Source organism: Solanum dulcamara, chromosome 2 (genome assembly GCF_947179165.1).
Source record: "Solanum dulcamara chromosome 2, daSolDulc1.2, whole genome shotgun sequence".
NCBI lineage: Eukaryota > Viridiplantae > Streptophyta > Magnoliopsida > Solanales > Solanaceae > Solanum > Solanum dulcamara.
The window spans coordinates 21,355,246-21,369,279 of NC_077238.1; the positions used below are offsets into that span (position 1 = coordinate 21,355,246).

At 33.3% G+C, this 14,034-nt stretch overlaps 2 protein-coding genes across 2 annotated transcripts; one reads left to right on the plus strand and one right to left on the minus strand.

Annotated features, from left to right (window-relative positions):
• The first annotated feature begins 2,026 nt into the window (after window positions 1–2,026).
• On the plus strand, window positions 2,027–7,486 carry LOC129880433 (two-component response regulator ARR11). The gene is made up of 5 exons (XM_055954467.1): window positions 2,027–2,215; window positions 4,730–4,882; window positions 4,992–5,360; window positions 5,511–5,587; window positions 5,995–7,486. The coding sequence occupies exons 1-5, from the start codon at window positions 2,074–2,076 to the stop codon at window positions 6,994–6,996; spliced, it is 1,743 nt and encodes a 580-aa protein (XP_055810442.1). The 5' UTR covers window positions 2,027–2,073; the 3' UTR covers window positions 6,997–7,486.
• Window positions 7,487–7,637: 151 nt separating this feature from the next.
• Window positions 7,638–13,575, minus strand: LOC129880432 (protein WVD2-like 7). The gene is made up of 12 exons (XM_055954466.1): window positions 13,256–13,575; window positions 11,844–12,593; window positions 11,387–11,755; window positions 11,242–11,297; window positions 11,011–11,082; window positions 10,548–10,650; window positions 10,388–10,459; window positions 9,949–10,047; window positions 9,704–9,802; window positions 9,459–9,557; window positions 8,192–8,323; window positions 7,638–8,028 (listed from the first exon to the last, which is right to left on the minus strand). Exons 1-12 carry the CDS (start codon window positions 13,334–13,336, stop codon window positions 7,798–7,800), a joined length of 2,163 nt encoding a protein of 720 aa, XP_055810441.1. The 5' UTR covers window positions 13,337–13,575; the 3' UTR covers window positions 7,638–7,797.
• Between the last annotated feature and the right edge of the window lie 459 nt (window positions 13,576–14,034).

A 14,034-nucleotide genomic window follows, 5' to 3' on the forward strand; every position in this document is an offset into this window, starting at 1 on the left:
TTTATTTTTATTATTAAAAAAATATTTTTATTATTCTATTATTTTCTAAAAGTGTATTTTTTATTTACATTATTTATATTTCATTTCCTTCTTATTTTCAACCTTTACTTCATGTAATTCCATCCAATTGTTAGTATTATCTATTTGTTTATTCTATTTTATTTTTTTGCATTAGAATAATTGTGTTAGTATTCTAATTTTTAAATTAAAGTAGAATTTATTATTGAATAAGGCTATAGACTTACATTTTTCTTTTCTTTTAAATCATATTTGTGTACGTTATATTGAAATTTGACATAAGAACAACAACAACAACAACAACATACCCAGTGGGATCCCACACGTGGATTCTGTGGAGGATAGGGTGTACGCATACCTTACCACTACCTCATAGAGATAGATATGCTGTTTCCGAAAGACCCTCGGCTCAAAAGACATATTCCTAGGTATAAATAAAAATAAATAAGTAAATAAATACATAAGTAAAATAAATAAGTAAATAAATACATAAGTAAATTTGACATAAGAGTATTATGTTAATTTTTTTGTTTTGAATTTAGAACTTATGATATATTTTCAGTTTTATTTGTTTTGATAGTATTGACTTGATATTTTACATTACAAGCCATTTATTTTTTAGTTAGACTTAATAAATTATCTTTTTGTCGAATGTTTTAATAATTTCATGACATTATGTTTATAATATTAAATTTTTGTTAAACATGCATTTCATGATGTTCATAGAAATCTTGTACTTGTAATTTTTATGATTAATTTAATTAAAATATACTAATTTGAAAAATATAAATTAATTATTTTTTAGAATATTAGTTAAGAAAATATGTTTATTAATAATACATTTTCAAAAGACAATATACATTTTAAATATTTAATTAATTAATATCATTTATAAAGGCCTTTATTTGTCTAATATAAATTTTTAAGTTCAGAAAAATAACTTTTATTTTTAAAATTTAATATAACCTTATGGTTGCACTAATTTCAACTATCAGTTGGCTTTCCAAATAGACTCTTACACCTAGTTTGGATGGTTGTTACTGATTGTATTGTATTGTTAGTTTAAATACAATCTTTGTTTTGATGGTTACTTAAATTTTATTGTATTATATCTTTTAAATTCATCGTTAGGTAACAACAAAATGTCTCACTTTGCATAACAATCTATTTGATGTGATCACGTTTTTACCTTAATATTTTCTTCTCATTGTGTCTTTTCTTATTATTTAATAATCCTATTTTATCCTTTACTTTATCTTTTTATAGTATCTCTAGCTCGTACTTCTATTTTTTTTATTGATTTATTATTTAAATTATTAATGTGTGATATTATATCACGATAAAAAATAATACAATATTTCTAAATATTATATTTATTAAAATAATACAATATAATAGAATAATAATATAAACAACACCTAACAATCATCCAACCAGAGTGTTAGCAAATAGATATATGAAGGAAACAAATGGACCAATGTCCTGCTGAACCGATATAACTGGAGAAAATAGCCGACGGCAACTAGTGATAGTCTCTCTCGACTTTCCATTTAAAACCTTTTTTTTTTCCTCTCATTGTGTCCCTCTCACACACTCTCTATCTCTCATACACATCACACATAAAAACACAAAACAGAAAACAGAGTTGATAAGATTATAACTTTTGTTTATTCCTATTTGAGATAAAGTATAACTATTCATCTTTTTTGAATTTCATATTTAAATTATTAAAAATATGAATTTTATATCTAAATTATTATTTATTAATTTAAAAAATATATTTTATCTTTTTTAGTTCACTCTCATTATAGTATATGTATTAAACTCTCTCTCTTATTTAAATTTTTTTATCACATTACACTATGAATAAAATATTCTATCTTAATAAAAAATAAAATAAAATAAATTAAAATTAAGTCTCATATTTAAAAATAATTGTAAAATAAAATATAAATATTTTGCACACTTATCTCTTCCTATTTATATATACTTATATTATTAGTTACTAATAATAAGATCTACTCCTCTCTTCCCCAGAAACTGGCTGTTTTTCTGATGGAGAATAGTAAAACCAGTGCTGGGTTTTCTTCTTCAAGAACTGATACTTTCCCAGCTGGTCTAAGGGTTCTTGTTGTTGATGATGATCCTACCTGGTTGAAGATTCTTGAAAAGATGCTTAAGAAGTGTTCTTATCAAGGTTTTTAAGCACACCCTTTTCTTTTCTAGATTTTGTTGAATCATCTTCGATTTTCATGCTTGAATTTTGTTTTCTTCCCTGCAGAAAGACACCCTTTTTACACTTGTTTTCTTGGATTTTCAAGCTTGAATTCTGTTTTTTACCACTTGAAAACGACACCCTTTTTACACTTGTTTTGTTTTCTTGGATTTTCAAGCTTGAATTCCGTTTTCACCATTGCAAATTTATTCATATTTTTTTTCGACTTTGTTGCATAATCTTGGATTTTCCAGCTTGAATTCTGTTTTTACTACTTGAAAAAGACACCCTTTTTGCAATTTTTTTCTTACTTTGTTGGATGATTAAGCTTGAACTCTAGTTTCTATAGTTCATCTCCTTAGCTTGATTTTAAGGCTATATATCTTTTTTTATTTCCAGAATTTTGATGCCTTCTATGTGCTTACTGTTTAGGGAAAGGGATTCCTAGATAAGGAAAGTTATTACAGAACTCTTATGTTGATTGTTAGAATAGCATACTACTTCAAATGATCCTTCTTTTCCCCCCTTGAGGCAAGCTCATGGAGGCATCAAAGAGAAGGGGAAAAAAGAAAATTAATTCTTAGGATTTTCAAAGAGAGACTCAATTATTGACATCCTATTTGGTCTTCAAATGTATTAAAAAGTAATAGAGATAAGTGTTAAAAATATATCAAAATTATTTTCTTTTGTTTTTAGCTAAGCTATTGGAGTTATGAGTTATGAGTTTCATATCTAAATTATTATTTATTAGTTTGAAAAACACACATTGGTGTGTGATACACTTTTTTTATTTTCTTAAAATATATTGCCAATCAAATATTTTACCTTGAAAAAAATTAAATAAACTATTAATATTAGCTAAAAGTTAGAAGACTAAAGTATTTCTATTTTCAAAAAAGAAATTATTTTCTTATAAAAAAAAAATTTCACACACCCCACCGCCTCCCCCAATCCCCATCCTTTTTTTAAAAAAAAATTTAAAATTTTTTCATTTTTCAAATTTCTTTTATAAAATATTTTAAAAAAATTCATACTTCACCCCTTCTTCACTTCTTTCTAAAAAATGTTATTGTTTTTATTGTTTTAAAAAATAAAATTATACCACCCCATCTAACCCTCCTCCCTTAATTTATATTTTTTAAATGTATTTTTCTCGTTTTGTGTTAGATTTGTACATATATTTTTAGGAAAATATTTTTTCCTACTTGCGTACTGAATACAACAGAAATAAAAATTTTATTTCAGAAAAGTCTTGCGGGAAATCAAAAATACTTTTCTAAAATCATATGTATATATCTAACATAAAACGAGCATAGGGTTTAGTGGGGTCGGGTAGAATTGTTTTTTTTAAAAAATTATCTAAATTATTATTTGAGGGAGGATAAAGTAAGGTTTTTTTTAAAAAAATATTTTATAAAAAAAATTTAATAAATAAAAATAAAATTAAAAAATTGAGGGGGGTTATGGTGAGAGAAAGTGTGATGGAGTGAGGTAAGAAAAATATTTAATATTTTATTTTATAAATTTTTTTGGGCGGGAGATAGTAATACTTTAATCTTTAATTTTAACTAATTCTAATAATTTATTTAATTTTTGTTAAGGTGGAATGTTTTGTAACACCTTGATGAGAGTGGAATAAAAGAGAGAGGTGTGTTTCTCAAACTAATAAGTGATAGTTTAGGTATGAAACTCAAAAAAGGGATAGCTCAGATGTGTTTTTGACACTTATCTCAAAAGTAAATCATCTTTGATGTTATTTTTGGGTAGACTATTACTATTATTAGATTTGGTTTCATAGCTCCATTGAATTGTTTCACCTCTTTGTGGCTGTAAATCTATCCCTTTGAGTTCTGCACTTTGTCTATATGGGAAGTCATGCTTGAGTAAAAAATGAGTAAGCTCTTTGTGGTTTGATAATTTAGTTGGTCTGTAGCAACTTGGAGTTGCATATGGTGAAGTTAGTGCTATATATTGTGTGAAGATAACAATGGCTAACTTCACTTTATATTTGCCACTAATATCGATGGATGATTTCTGATTATCTTTGACAAAGTACTTTTACAAATTCTCATACTTGTGTAATGCAATTTTAATTCCTAACTCAGGAATTAGGTCATTTATAATTAGCTGTGCATCCTGTTTCTGGTTAGGATGCTGCCGAGATAAATGCAGTCTTAAACTGATGCTTGTACTGAACTTTTACTGGTTTGAGTCAATGTGGATTCTCTTTAAGATCCCAGCACGCGTCTCGTCTTATCACTTCAATTGTATTATTTTGGTGCTGAGGCAGAGAGCATATTGTTGCTAATGAGTTCATTGCTCATAATTTTCCCATGCCCCACTGAAATTTCTAGATTGCATGTTTGAATTTTCGACGTGTGATGCACAACAAAGCTATCACTGACTACTTGTTAGCTTAAAGAAGATAAATTTATCTCTAATTTTTATAGTTGCAGTCTTTTGGTTTCTGAAGACCTTGTTACTGGTTTCTTTCAGTGTCGACATGTGGTCTTGCACGAGAGGCTTTGTATCTGCTCCGAGAGAGAAAGGATGGATTTGACATTGTGATCAGTGATGTTAACATGCCTGACATGGATGGATTTAAGCTTCTGGAGCATGTTGGACTTGAGATGGATCTTCCTGTCATAAGTCAGTTCCCTTTCATTTAAGACTTGAAAGTTTTTTCTGGACTAATACTTATTGGGTAGTTTTCTTTTCTCCACTACAATTGCACTGATTTTTCAAAATACCTTTCCAGTGATGTCTGTCGATGGTGAAACAAGCAGGGTGATGAAGGGTGTTCAACATGGTGCGTGTGATTATCTTTTAAAGCCTATACGGATGAAAGAACTTAGAAACATATGGCAGCATGTACTTAGAAAAAAGATGCAGGAGGCAAGGGACATTGGAAATTGTGAATTGGACCAATACGATGAAGTGTGGATGCTTAATGGAGCTGGAATCCTTTCGGGAAAGAAGAGAAAAGATTTTGAAAATAAGCATGATGAAAGAGAAATGTCTGATTCAAGATGTGTTGATTCTTCTTCCATGAAGAAAGCCAGAGTAGTTTGGACTGTAGATCTTCATCAGAAATTTGTCAAAGCTGTAAACCAGATTGGATTTGACAGTAAGTTCATTGAAATTTCTTTTTACTCTCAAGTTACACCAAATGATAAAAAACCAAAACTTTAGCTCCTTTCATCTTCAAAGTTCCTATACATATTCCTAGTAATTATTTTCTTGGGATATTGTAATAATATTTTTTTATGATTGGCAGAAGTTGGTCCCAAGAAGATCCTTGATTTGATGGGTGTCCCATGGTTGACCAGAGAAAATGTTGCTAGCCACTTACAGGTAAATATTCTCACAACTTGTGTTTCTTATGAGGGGCATTGGCATGTTTTGCCAACATATACAGCCAGTTCAGCCATGACCTTTGGTTAAGCAGTTTCTTGCAAGTTGCCTCCAACCTAAAATCAAGTATATTCACATTAGTATGAACTAAAAAGAAAAGTTTGAGCTTTGTTGAGATTGAAATTAAGTTAAAAGGTTAGGTATAATGCATGCATGTCACGTCAAGAAAAGGATTTCCTTACTTTTCATTCATAGTAGTCTTAATGACTAGACCTAGTAGTTTGAAGCCTCAAGCAAAAAATATCTCCTTTACTATATTAATGTGAATGGTCTTCTCTGCTTTTGAGATTGAGGTTTCATAAATTTAAGGGGAAAAAAGTTCTCATAACAATATCATTTTCTTGCAGAAGTATCGCCTCTACTTGACTAGGTTGCAGAAAGAGGATGAAGTTAAAGCATCATTTTGTGGGATGAAGCATCCAGATGCATTTTCTAAAGAAACTTTTTCTAGTCTCAGCCTTCCGAATCCAGTGGATGTGTGCACTGATGTTACAAATGACAAGTATGGCTGTGTTTCTGGAGACATAGCTATTGTTCAAAATGGAAAATCCAACATTGAGAGCAAGGAAAAGGGTGTTGTTTCAGTGTCAGTTGTAGAGCCTAGGTCTGTGGTTGGAGATAACTTTGATTCTCAGACTGCTGATTCAAAGACAGGCCTCAACGATTCATTTGGATTGGTCAATACTGATGTAAAAAGTGCTAAGGTACCGACTCCATATTGCTCTACTGGAGAAGCTCCACAACCTCAATACAAACAGCAAGACTTTAAACCACATTTTCAGTCAGCTAATGGGTTAAGTCACCAACCACTGCCTGTGGTTTCTAATCAAATCTCACTTGATCGCACAGAAGTGACTTGTTTTCTGAACCGTATACCTTCTCATGAAGAGAGGGATAGACGTCCAGATGCAAAAACTAAACCTTCTTTCTTCAAGAGCAAAAATGAAGGAGTAGGAAAGGTTTCTCCAGTAGAAAGTACTGTCAACTTGTTTCAACCTGTGAGCCATCAACAAACAAATTTTCACACGCTTGAGCAAATGCCAAGTACTACACAGAGCGCGACGAGCCACAACATAGTCAATGGTCCAGAATCAAGCCCAGGAAATCCAACTTTGAGGAGTGGATCAATTGTTGCATCTCTAGGTGAGGACATGTGTGATGCTTCTATCCAAGGGGAATATTTTCTAGCTAATAATGGTCTTCCGAACATAGAACAATTTGACTACAATGATCCACAACCCATTTCTGGAGTTCCAACATGCTTGTATGATACATTGAGGTTTGATTATGAGTATCCAATTGATTCATTGGAAGGTATTGTGATGGAGCATGGTCTGTTCATAGTCTAACCTTTATCCCATGGGAAGCTTTAGATGGTAGACATATATATGCATAGCATTGCTCACAACAACTGCATGTTTTTTCTCTACTAAATGTACTTGAGAGCATGGCATTGGAATTTTTTTAGCACAATAAGCAAGCTTCTTCAACAACTTATTAGTCAAAGCATGCTTAATTTTATCTGGTATTGTAAGTAGATTTAGTTAGGGCTAACATGCAAATGTGCTCAACCCTTTTTGTTTTTTTTTCTTTTTCTTTTTTTGTAAAAAGAGGGTGAACCCTTGTGAGGCCACGAGTTGCAACTATTGAGCTGCTGCAACTATGAAAATTGTCAATACAAGATCTGAGAGGTAAACTGCTGGAGTTTGGTGCAATCACAAACTCCAGAAAATCAATGCTTGCATAGATGGGATACCATGAGGTTTAGCAAGATTTCAAAGGAAAACTGCTGGAGTTTGTTTCTGTCACAAACTCTCGGGAGAAATATTATTTTTATTCTGTACTAGTTGCATAGATAAGTAAAAGCATCATCCAGGAATATTGTTGAAGTTGACAAATTAAGCCGAGACCAAAGTTCATATTATTTACATTCCGTTGTTCCGTCAATAGGAAATATTGATATACGGAAACATGCATTTCACCACTCGAGTGACAAAATGGATACCCTATTGTATTAGACATTTGGAGCAACGTCTTAACAGCCTGTTAGTATGCACCAATTTGTTGCCCTTGGAACTTTATAATTGAAAAGCAGCAGCATTTTGTTAAATGTTCAGAAAATGCTCTTTATGGATCAGCAGCAGTCTGTCTTAAACTAGGATATTTGGCGAAGCATTTTCCCACATACTCTCACAGATAAATGACTTGGGATTGTCCGATCTATCTTTCACTGGGAAATGATTTGGAAGGTTGTTTTCCCTTTTAACATCTTTTGATCCCTCAGGCTTCCCTGAAAGCCTCCAAGGTTGTCGAGGTTTGTTGTGTTGGACTTCTGAGACTGGCTTACCACTGAATTTAGGTGAGCAAGGTTGTCGCGGCATCTGCAAGCCACAAATAGATAAAGGTGCGAACCATTTCTTTAAGCAGCATACAAGACTTTATCTAGTGTCCTTGAAGTTGGACTTCAGCAAGTGACACATCTAATAATAGGAAGCAAACCTCTATCAGGTAACATCAACTTTTATCAATGGAAAGAGAAAGTACCTTTTTCATGTGATTACTTGATGAATTTCTTTCACAACGAATGCTTGCATTTGATTCAGCTCTTGATTGATAAATAAGTGCATTTGGTTTAGCTCTTGTTGTAAGAACTTTGGAACTACTAGTGGCTTTTTCCTGCAAAATGAGACACCTCTCTTTCCTTAGCATATTACAACAACTTGTGAGGTCTGCGAAGGGTAGGATGTACGCTGACCTTACTTACCCCTACCTTTGTGGGGTAGAGAGTGTTTCTAATAGACCCTCGACTCAAAAGGAATGTTTTGAAAGCAAGATTGCAAGAGGTGTAATCCTTCCTTGGCATATTGTTGTGAAAATAGAAAAACTTCTCATAAATTTGATTAACAATGTAAGAGTCGAGCAAATTATGTATGATTTTCTCTATTCAAGTGGAAATATAGAAATATATTCACTTGACATTCTAACATGCTCTCTTCAAATTCAAAGTGGAAAAATCAACTTGAGTTTGCTTATTTTGAAAACATAAGAAATTGACATTGAAATCTTGCAAATCACCAAAAAGAAAAAAAGTCTTGGAATTCTTTCATTCAAAAGGTGTTGGTAACTACCCAACAAACGAAAGTGTTTCTTCTACTACACACAAAAAGGATTCTTTCTCAATCACTAAAATGAGATATCGTGTTGCAAAGATCCGGAAATATTATCGACGTAACTTGAATTAGTAAAACAATGATAAGAATTCAAGATTTAGAGGAACGGGTTGGGTCGCATAAAAAGTAATAACATCGATCTCTATAAAGAGAAGGGTGGTTAAATGATCATAGAGGAGCGGCGCCTAAACGGTCATCCAGAGATTGGACCACCAGTTGCCGAATAAAGGAGCGTCTTCGGACACCAAAAGGAACAACAAAAAAAGATTACATTAGCTCAACATTCAGTACAACGTTGGCCGGTACCGCCTGCGGACAGCGGTATAAGTCTCTACCAAAATCAATACCAAGTGAAAGTAGAAGCTTCTCATTGACTTGATTAACAATGTACAAGAAGTGCTCCTTACAAATGAGACTTAGGCTACGTATAAATTTGGTATGATTTTCTCTATTCAAGTACAATGAACCTAAACATGTATAAATCTAGACATGTCTGTTTTTCACTTAGATATTATAAACATGCCGAAAGAAATTAAATCTTCTTTCCTGTTTTGGCACATGAGACCAATTCAGCCTCATTGATTCAACAACGTTGCAACTAATGGTAACAGCTAGCTTGTCAATGGAAAAGAGAAGAGTACCTTCTTCATCTGATTACTTGATAATTCTCTTTCCTGATGAATGCTTGAATTTGGTTTAGCTCTTGGTGTAAGCACTTTAGAACTACTAGTGGCTTTCTCCTACAAAACGAGACAATTCTCTTTCTTGAGTATGCTGCCAAATAAAACTCAATCTTCTTCCCTGCTCATGATCATGATACCAATTCTTCCAACAACATTGTTGCTAATGGTAACAACTAGCTCGTCAAGGGAAAAGAGAATGGTACCTTCTTCATTTGATTACTAGATGATTCTCTTTCCTGATGAATGCTTGGATTTAGTTCTGCTCTTGATATAAGCACTTTAGAACTACTGGTGTCTTTCCCCTGCAAGATGAGACAATTCTCCTTCCTTAGTATACAGCCAAGTGAAATTCAATCCTCTTCCCTGCTCATGATCATGATCCCAGTTCCGCCAAAAATGTTGCTGCTAATGGTAACAACTAGCTTGTCAAGGGAAAAGAGAATAGTACCTTCTTCATTTGATTACTAGATGATTCTCTTTCATGATGAATGCTTGGATTTGGTTTAGCTCTTGATATAAGCACTTTAGAACTACTGGTGGCGTTCTCCTGTAAATTCAGAAATCAACTCCCTTTAAAAATAAATTCAATCTTCTTCTCTGCTCAGGCACATGAGACCAATTCCACCCATTGGTTTAAGATGTGTGGTCTTATCGATCTCTACTTTCTAATGTTGAGGAATGGCTAATGATAATATTAATTTGGAAAACGTGTAAATTCCACAGTATAAGTGAGATGGTCTGCAAAATACACAATTTCATATCTTTGGTGATCTTATCTATTTTTGACTTCCTTCTTCATTCCATGGAGATAGGAAGACTGTTAGGCTCATCCCTAATTTTATGATGAGTACATATATAGCCTTTAGAAATTAAGTGGTGGAAATGACCTTTGGTTTGTCTTGTCGCTGCTCTTTTTCATCCTCCTCTGTGTTCAGTTTTTGTTCTAGTTTCTGAAAGAACTGAAGTGCAACAGATTACAAGTGAATAATCAGATTCAACCGATGAAAAAGTAACAGAAAGATAGACGTCGATTAGCTCTTCATGTACCTCTCTTCGCTTTGCTGCTCTTTCTTCACTCCTTAAGCTGAACGGAGAAAATACAGTAGGGGAACATGCTATATTTCCATGCTTGTTTATAGATTTGAGATTTCTGCTCCAAAAGGTAAAAAGCTTGAGCTCAAAATGTCCTTACGTAGTAACTTGTAAGACAAAAGTTGACCTTTTATTTGCCTGTACTTGCTTCACTTAAGAACTGATATCTAAAATATTGCAGAAAGACGTATATTGAGAACTGGAACTATTATTAAAGTCAAACCCTAAATACCATGCATATAAACAACACAAATCTCTTCATCAAAAAAAAAAAAAAAAAAAAAACACACAAACTCAAATCTCACTTCACATTCTTTCCTCAACAGATATCAGAAAGTCCTTATCAAACTAAAAACAATAACCAAATGGTAAACAAGGCCAATTCCCAAACAAAATATGATATTCCATAAGATCTCACCCTGAGCGTGATAGCAATTCACCCTCTTCTTTTCTGCTTCTACACAATGATTGGTCAAGCTTCATTCTATCCCTGCAAGCAAAGAGTGTGTTCCATTCAGTAAAAGGTTAGATAAGTGATGCACATTGAGAGCTTCATCAATAAAGAAAGTCACGGCTTCTGCAAAGACATTTGAATGCTGTGTCTTGTCTTCATTAACCTTCTCTTTTAGTTCTAAAACAGTACGTTTACCTTCTATTTTCTCGGTGAGGGGTTTCAGAAGGACGCTTTGTCCCACTAACCAATGCCTGCATTTGGCAGAAAAGAGCTAAGTAATATGATAACAGAAAAGCAACCTATACAGGAGAAAATTAAGGACAAAGATCAATTAATGTACCAGAGTTGAAGTCTGTTGAACTTTGCTGTCTCTAGAGGTTTTGGTGATGGATCTTACAAGTCTTGAATTAACTATCTTCTCAAGAATCGGAGATAATGTTTTCTTTGTTTCCTCTCTGTGAGAAAAAAACTTGATTGACATGTGAAGAGATTTTGGATTTGACTGCTTTTTGTCAATCAGGACTTTTCCGTTCTTTCTACTAGTTGGAGCAGATTTATCAGTCACTATAGGTTGCAGAGATGTCACCGGTTTGACACGAGATTTGAACTTTGATTGTTCATTCTTATTTGTCAATCTAGTCATTAAGGTTAATGGTTTCTTCGGTTTCTTCTTCATTGACAGCATGGATTCTCCCACCATAGTGGCATTCTGCATGATTAAAGCATGTTCAATTAGATACGAAAAAATCTCACTTTAGCAACAAAGGGAGAATAATAAACCAGGTAATGGTACAAACCTTTGTTTGTGTTTTCTCCTTCAGTTGCGCTATATTCTCACTTACCTCTACAACAACATTTTCCGGCTGATTCAATGACTTGACTTCATTCTCTATTGGATAAGATTGTTGGATAGAGTTTGCAGTCCCAGTAGTTTCCCTGTTAATTTCTTCATGAATAGGATAGCTGCCACAGGTTGTTGCATTATCTCCATCATTTCCCTGCACTTCTTCAATACCCATATGGCTACTATTCTCGGGCAACTCAAAGCGCATTGTGCAATGATCAACACTTGGATTTGACACACTCAAATGATCCTGTTCTCCCTGTGCTTCCTCAGTGCCCCCATAGCTTCCATTCTCAGTGAACTCGGATTCCCTTTGAGACTCATCAGTAATTTGAGTTGTCCCATTCAACTCCCCCTCTTCTCTTTGTGTTTCTTCAATACTCCCCACATAACTGCTAGTTCCTGTCGATTCAGAGTTCACTGTGGAATGATCATTGTTTTGATTCGTCACATTCAGATCAGATGACTCATCAACTGCTGCATTTTGTTGTTCTAGCAACAATGCAGCTTTTTTAGCAGCTGCTTTTTTGTGTTGAGCCTCGAAGTAAGCTTTCTTCTCAGCAACTGAACCAGGCTTTGCATACTTCTCAACTTCCTCAAGATACCGATTATGAGTAAATGAGGACCACTTCACCCAGTCCAGCGATTCAGACATAAATCTTCCAAATGACACTGATGTTGTTAATGCACGTAAAGGGTCTCCCTGTATGAGTATTTTTTTCAGCTCAGCTTCTAAATGATAAACTCACCCACAGATCAATCTCAAACACTCAGTAGCAGAATTGCAAATGATTTTCCAATCCATAAATACTTATTCCCCCACATGTTTATGGAAAACAACAAATGAGAGCAATTTTACATGCCTAAGTCAGTTTAAATAGCTCAAAAACTATGAAACAACAACATAATCCTAAAGTAACAACACAAAGATAAACTCTACTTCTAGGGACTTAAGAGAAGGTTAGACTTGAGGATAACATCAACAACAACAAGAAGAATAGCAACTACACCTCAATGCTAAACAAGTTGGAATTGACAGTATGAATCCCCTAATTCCCAGTAAATTGATAATGTCAGTATTGGAGATGCAGAAGCCACAGAAGGGAAAGTAAACCTACTGCTTGAATTCTCAAAATCCCCACTCAGCAGTTAAAAAAATAAAAAATTCATAAACCCTTATAAGAAAAGGTTGAGAAAATTGCATTTAAACAAACCCATAATCCCACAATTATGAAACAGTAGAGAACCCTCAAATAAGTAAACTTGCAATTTATTCATTAACCCACATATGCAGAGGCCAGAGGGGCATAAAAATGCAATTTGCGGAGACCCATTAGCTGAATTAATAAAAAAAGATGTTGTTACCTCAATGCGCTCTTGAGAAGGTTGAGAGAATGATCGTACTAGACAAGCTGAAGAAGAAGAAGATGATGATGATTCATCCATTTCTTTTACCTAGAAAAACGGGAAGAAAAAAAAACCTCTTTCTTCAACTAATTCTTCTCTAATTTACTCGGTTCTTGAAACCTAAAGAAGGTGTTTTTGTCAATTCTGTAAGGATGGAGAAATGTAAAGCGGCAAGTAAAGGGTTATAGAGGATGATAACTGATAAGATTGGAACGTTATGGTTTTCAGAAAACGACCTATTTTCCAATCCAAGTCACCCCAACGGCTAGTTTTCTTTCTTTGGACATTTTTTCTTCTTAATTAACTATGCTTATAATAAACCTTAGCTCATCCGCATATAGTTTGAATTTTGTATTAATAATAAATTATCTGTCTGATTACCAACATTACAACGGCCCACTTTCCTAATTACTGGGTTACACGGATTGCATCTAATTAGGGGTCCGGTTTGTCCATACAAGTAACTGGATACATCTTCCAGAAAATAAGTCTTATAAAAATGATTTTTCTTTCACTTTAAATATTTTTTAAATAACTCTCGTCAATTGTCTTTCAATTTATTTTTTAATTTTTCTCTTTCTTTATTTTTCTTTCATTTTTTTTTTATAAATTTTTCGTGGCTTGCAAGGCCATTTTATTTATAATATCAAGTAGGATGTACATGAACTGGATTGGTTCGAATTTTTTATAAACCAAATCAAACCAATAAAGTTCGGGTTTTTTTATATCAATTTTTC

Coding starts and splice junctions, on each gene's coding strand:
- LOC129880433 (XM_055954467.1), top strand. CDS start 2,074: ATGGAGAATAGTAAAACCAGTGCTGGGTTTTCTTCTTCAAGAACTGAT. Junction 4,883..4,991: donor GATGGATCTTCCTGTCATAA/GTCAGTTCCCTT, acceptor ATACCTTTCCAG/TGATGTCTGTCGATGGTGAA. Junction 5,361..5,510: donor AAACCAGATTGGATTTGACA/GTAAGTTCATTG, acceptor TATGATTGGCAG/AAGTTGGTCCCAAGAAGATC.
- LOC129880432 (XM_055954466.1), bottom strand. CDS start 13,336: ATGGATGAATCATCATCATCTTCTTCTTCTTCAGCTTGTCTAGTACGA. Junction 11,756..11,843: donor AGGAGAAAACACAAACAAAG/GTTTGTACCATT, acceptor TTAATCATGCAG/AATGCCACTATGGTGGGAGA. Junction 8,324..9,458: donor CAAGTAATCAGATGAAGAAG/GTACTCTTCTCT, acceptor CTCATTTTGCAG/GAAAAAGCCACTAGTAGTTC.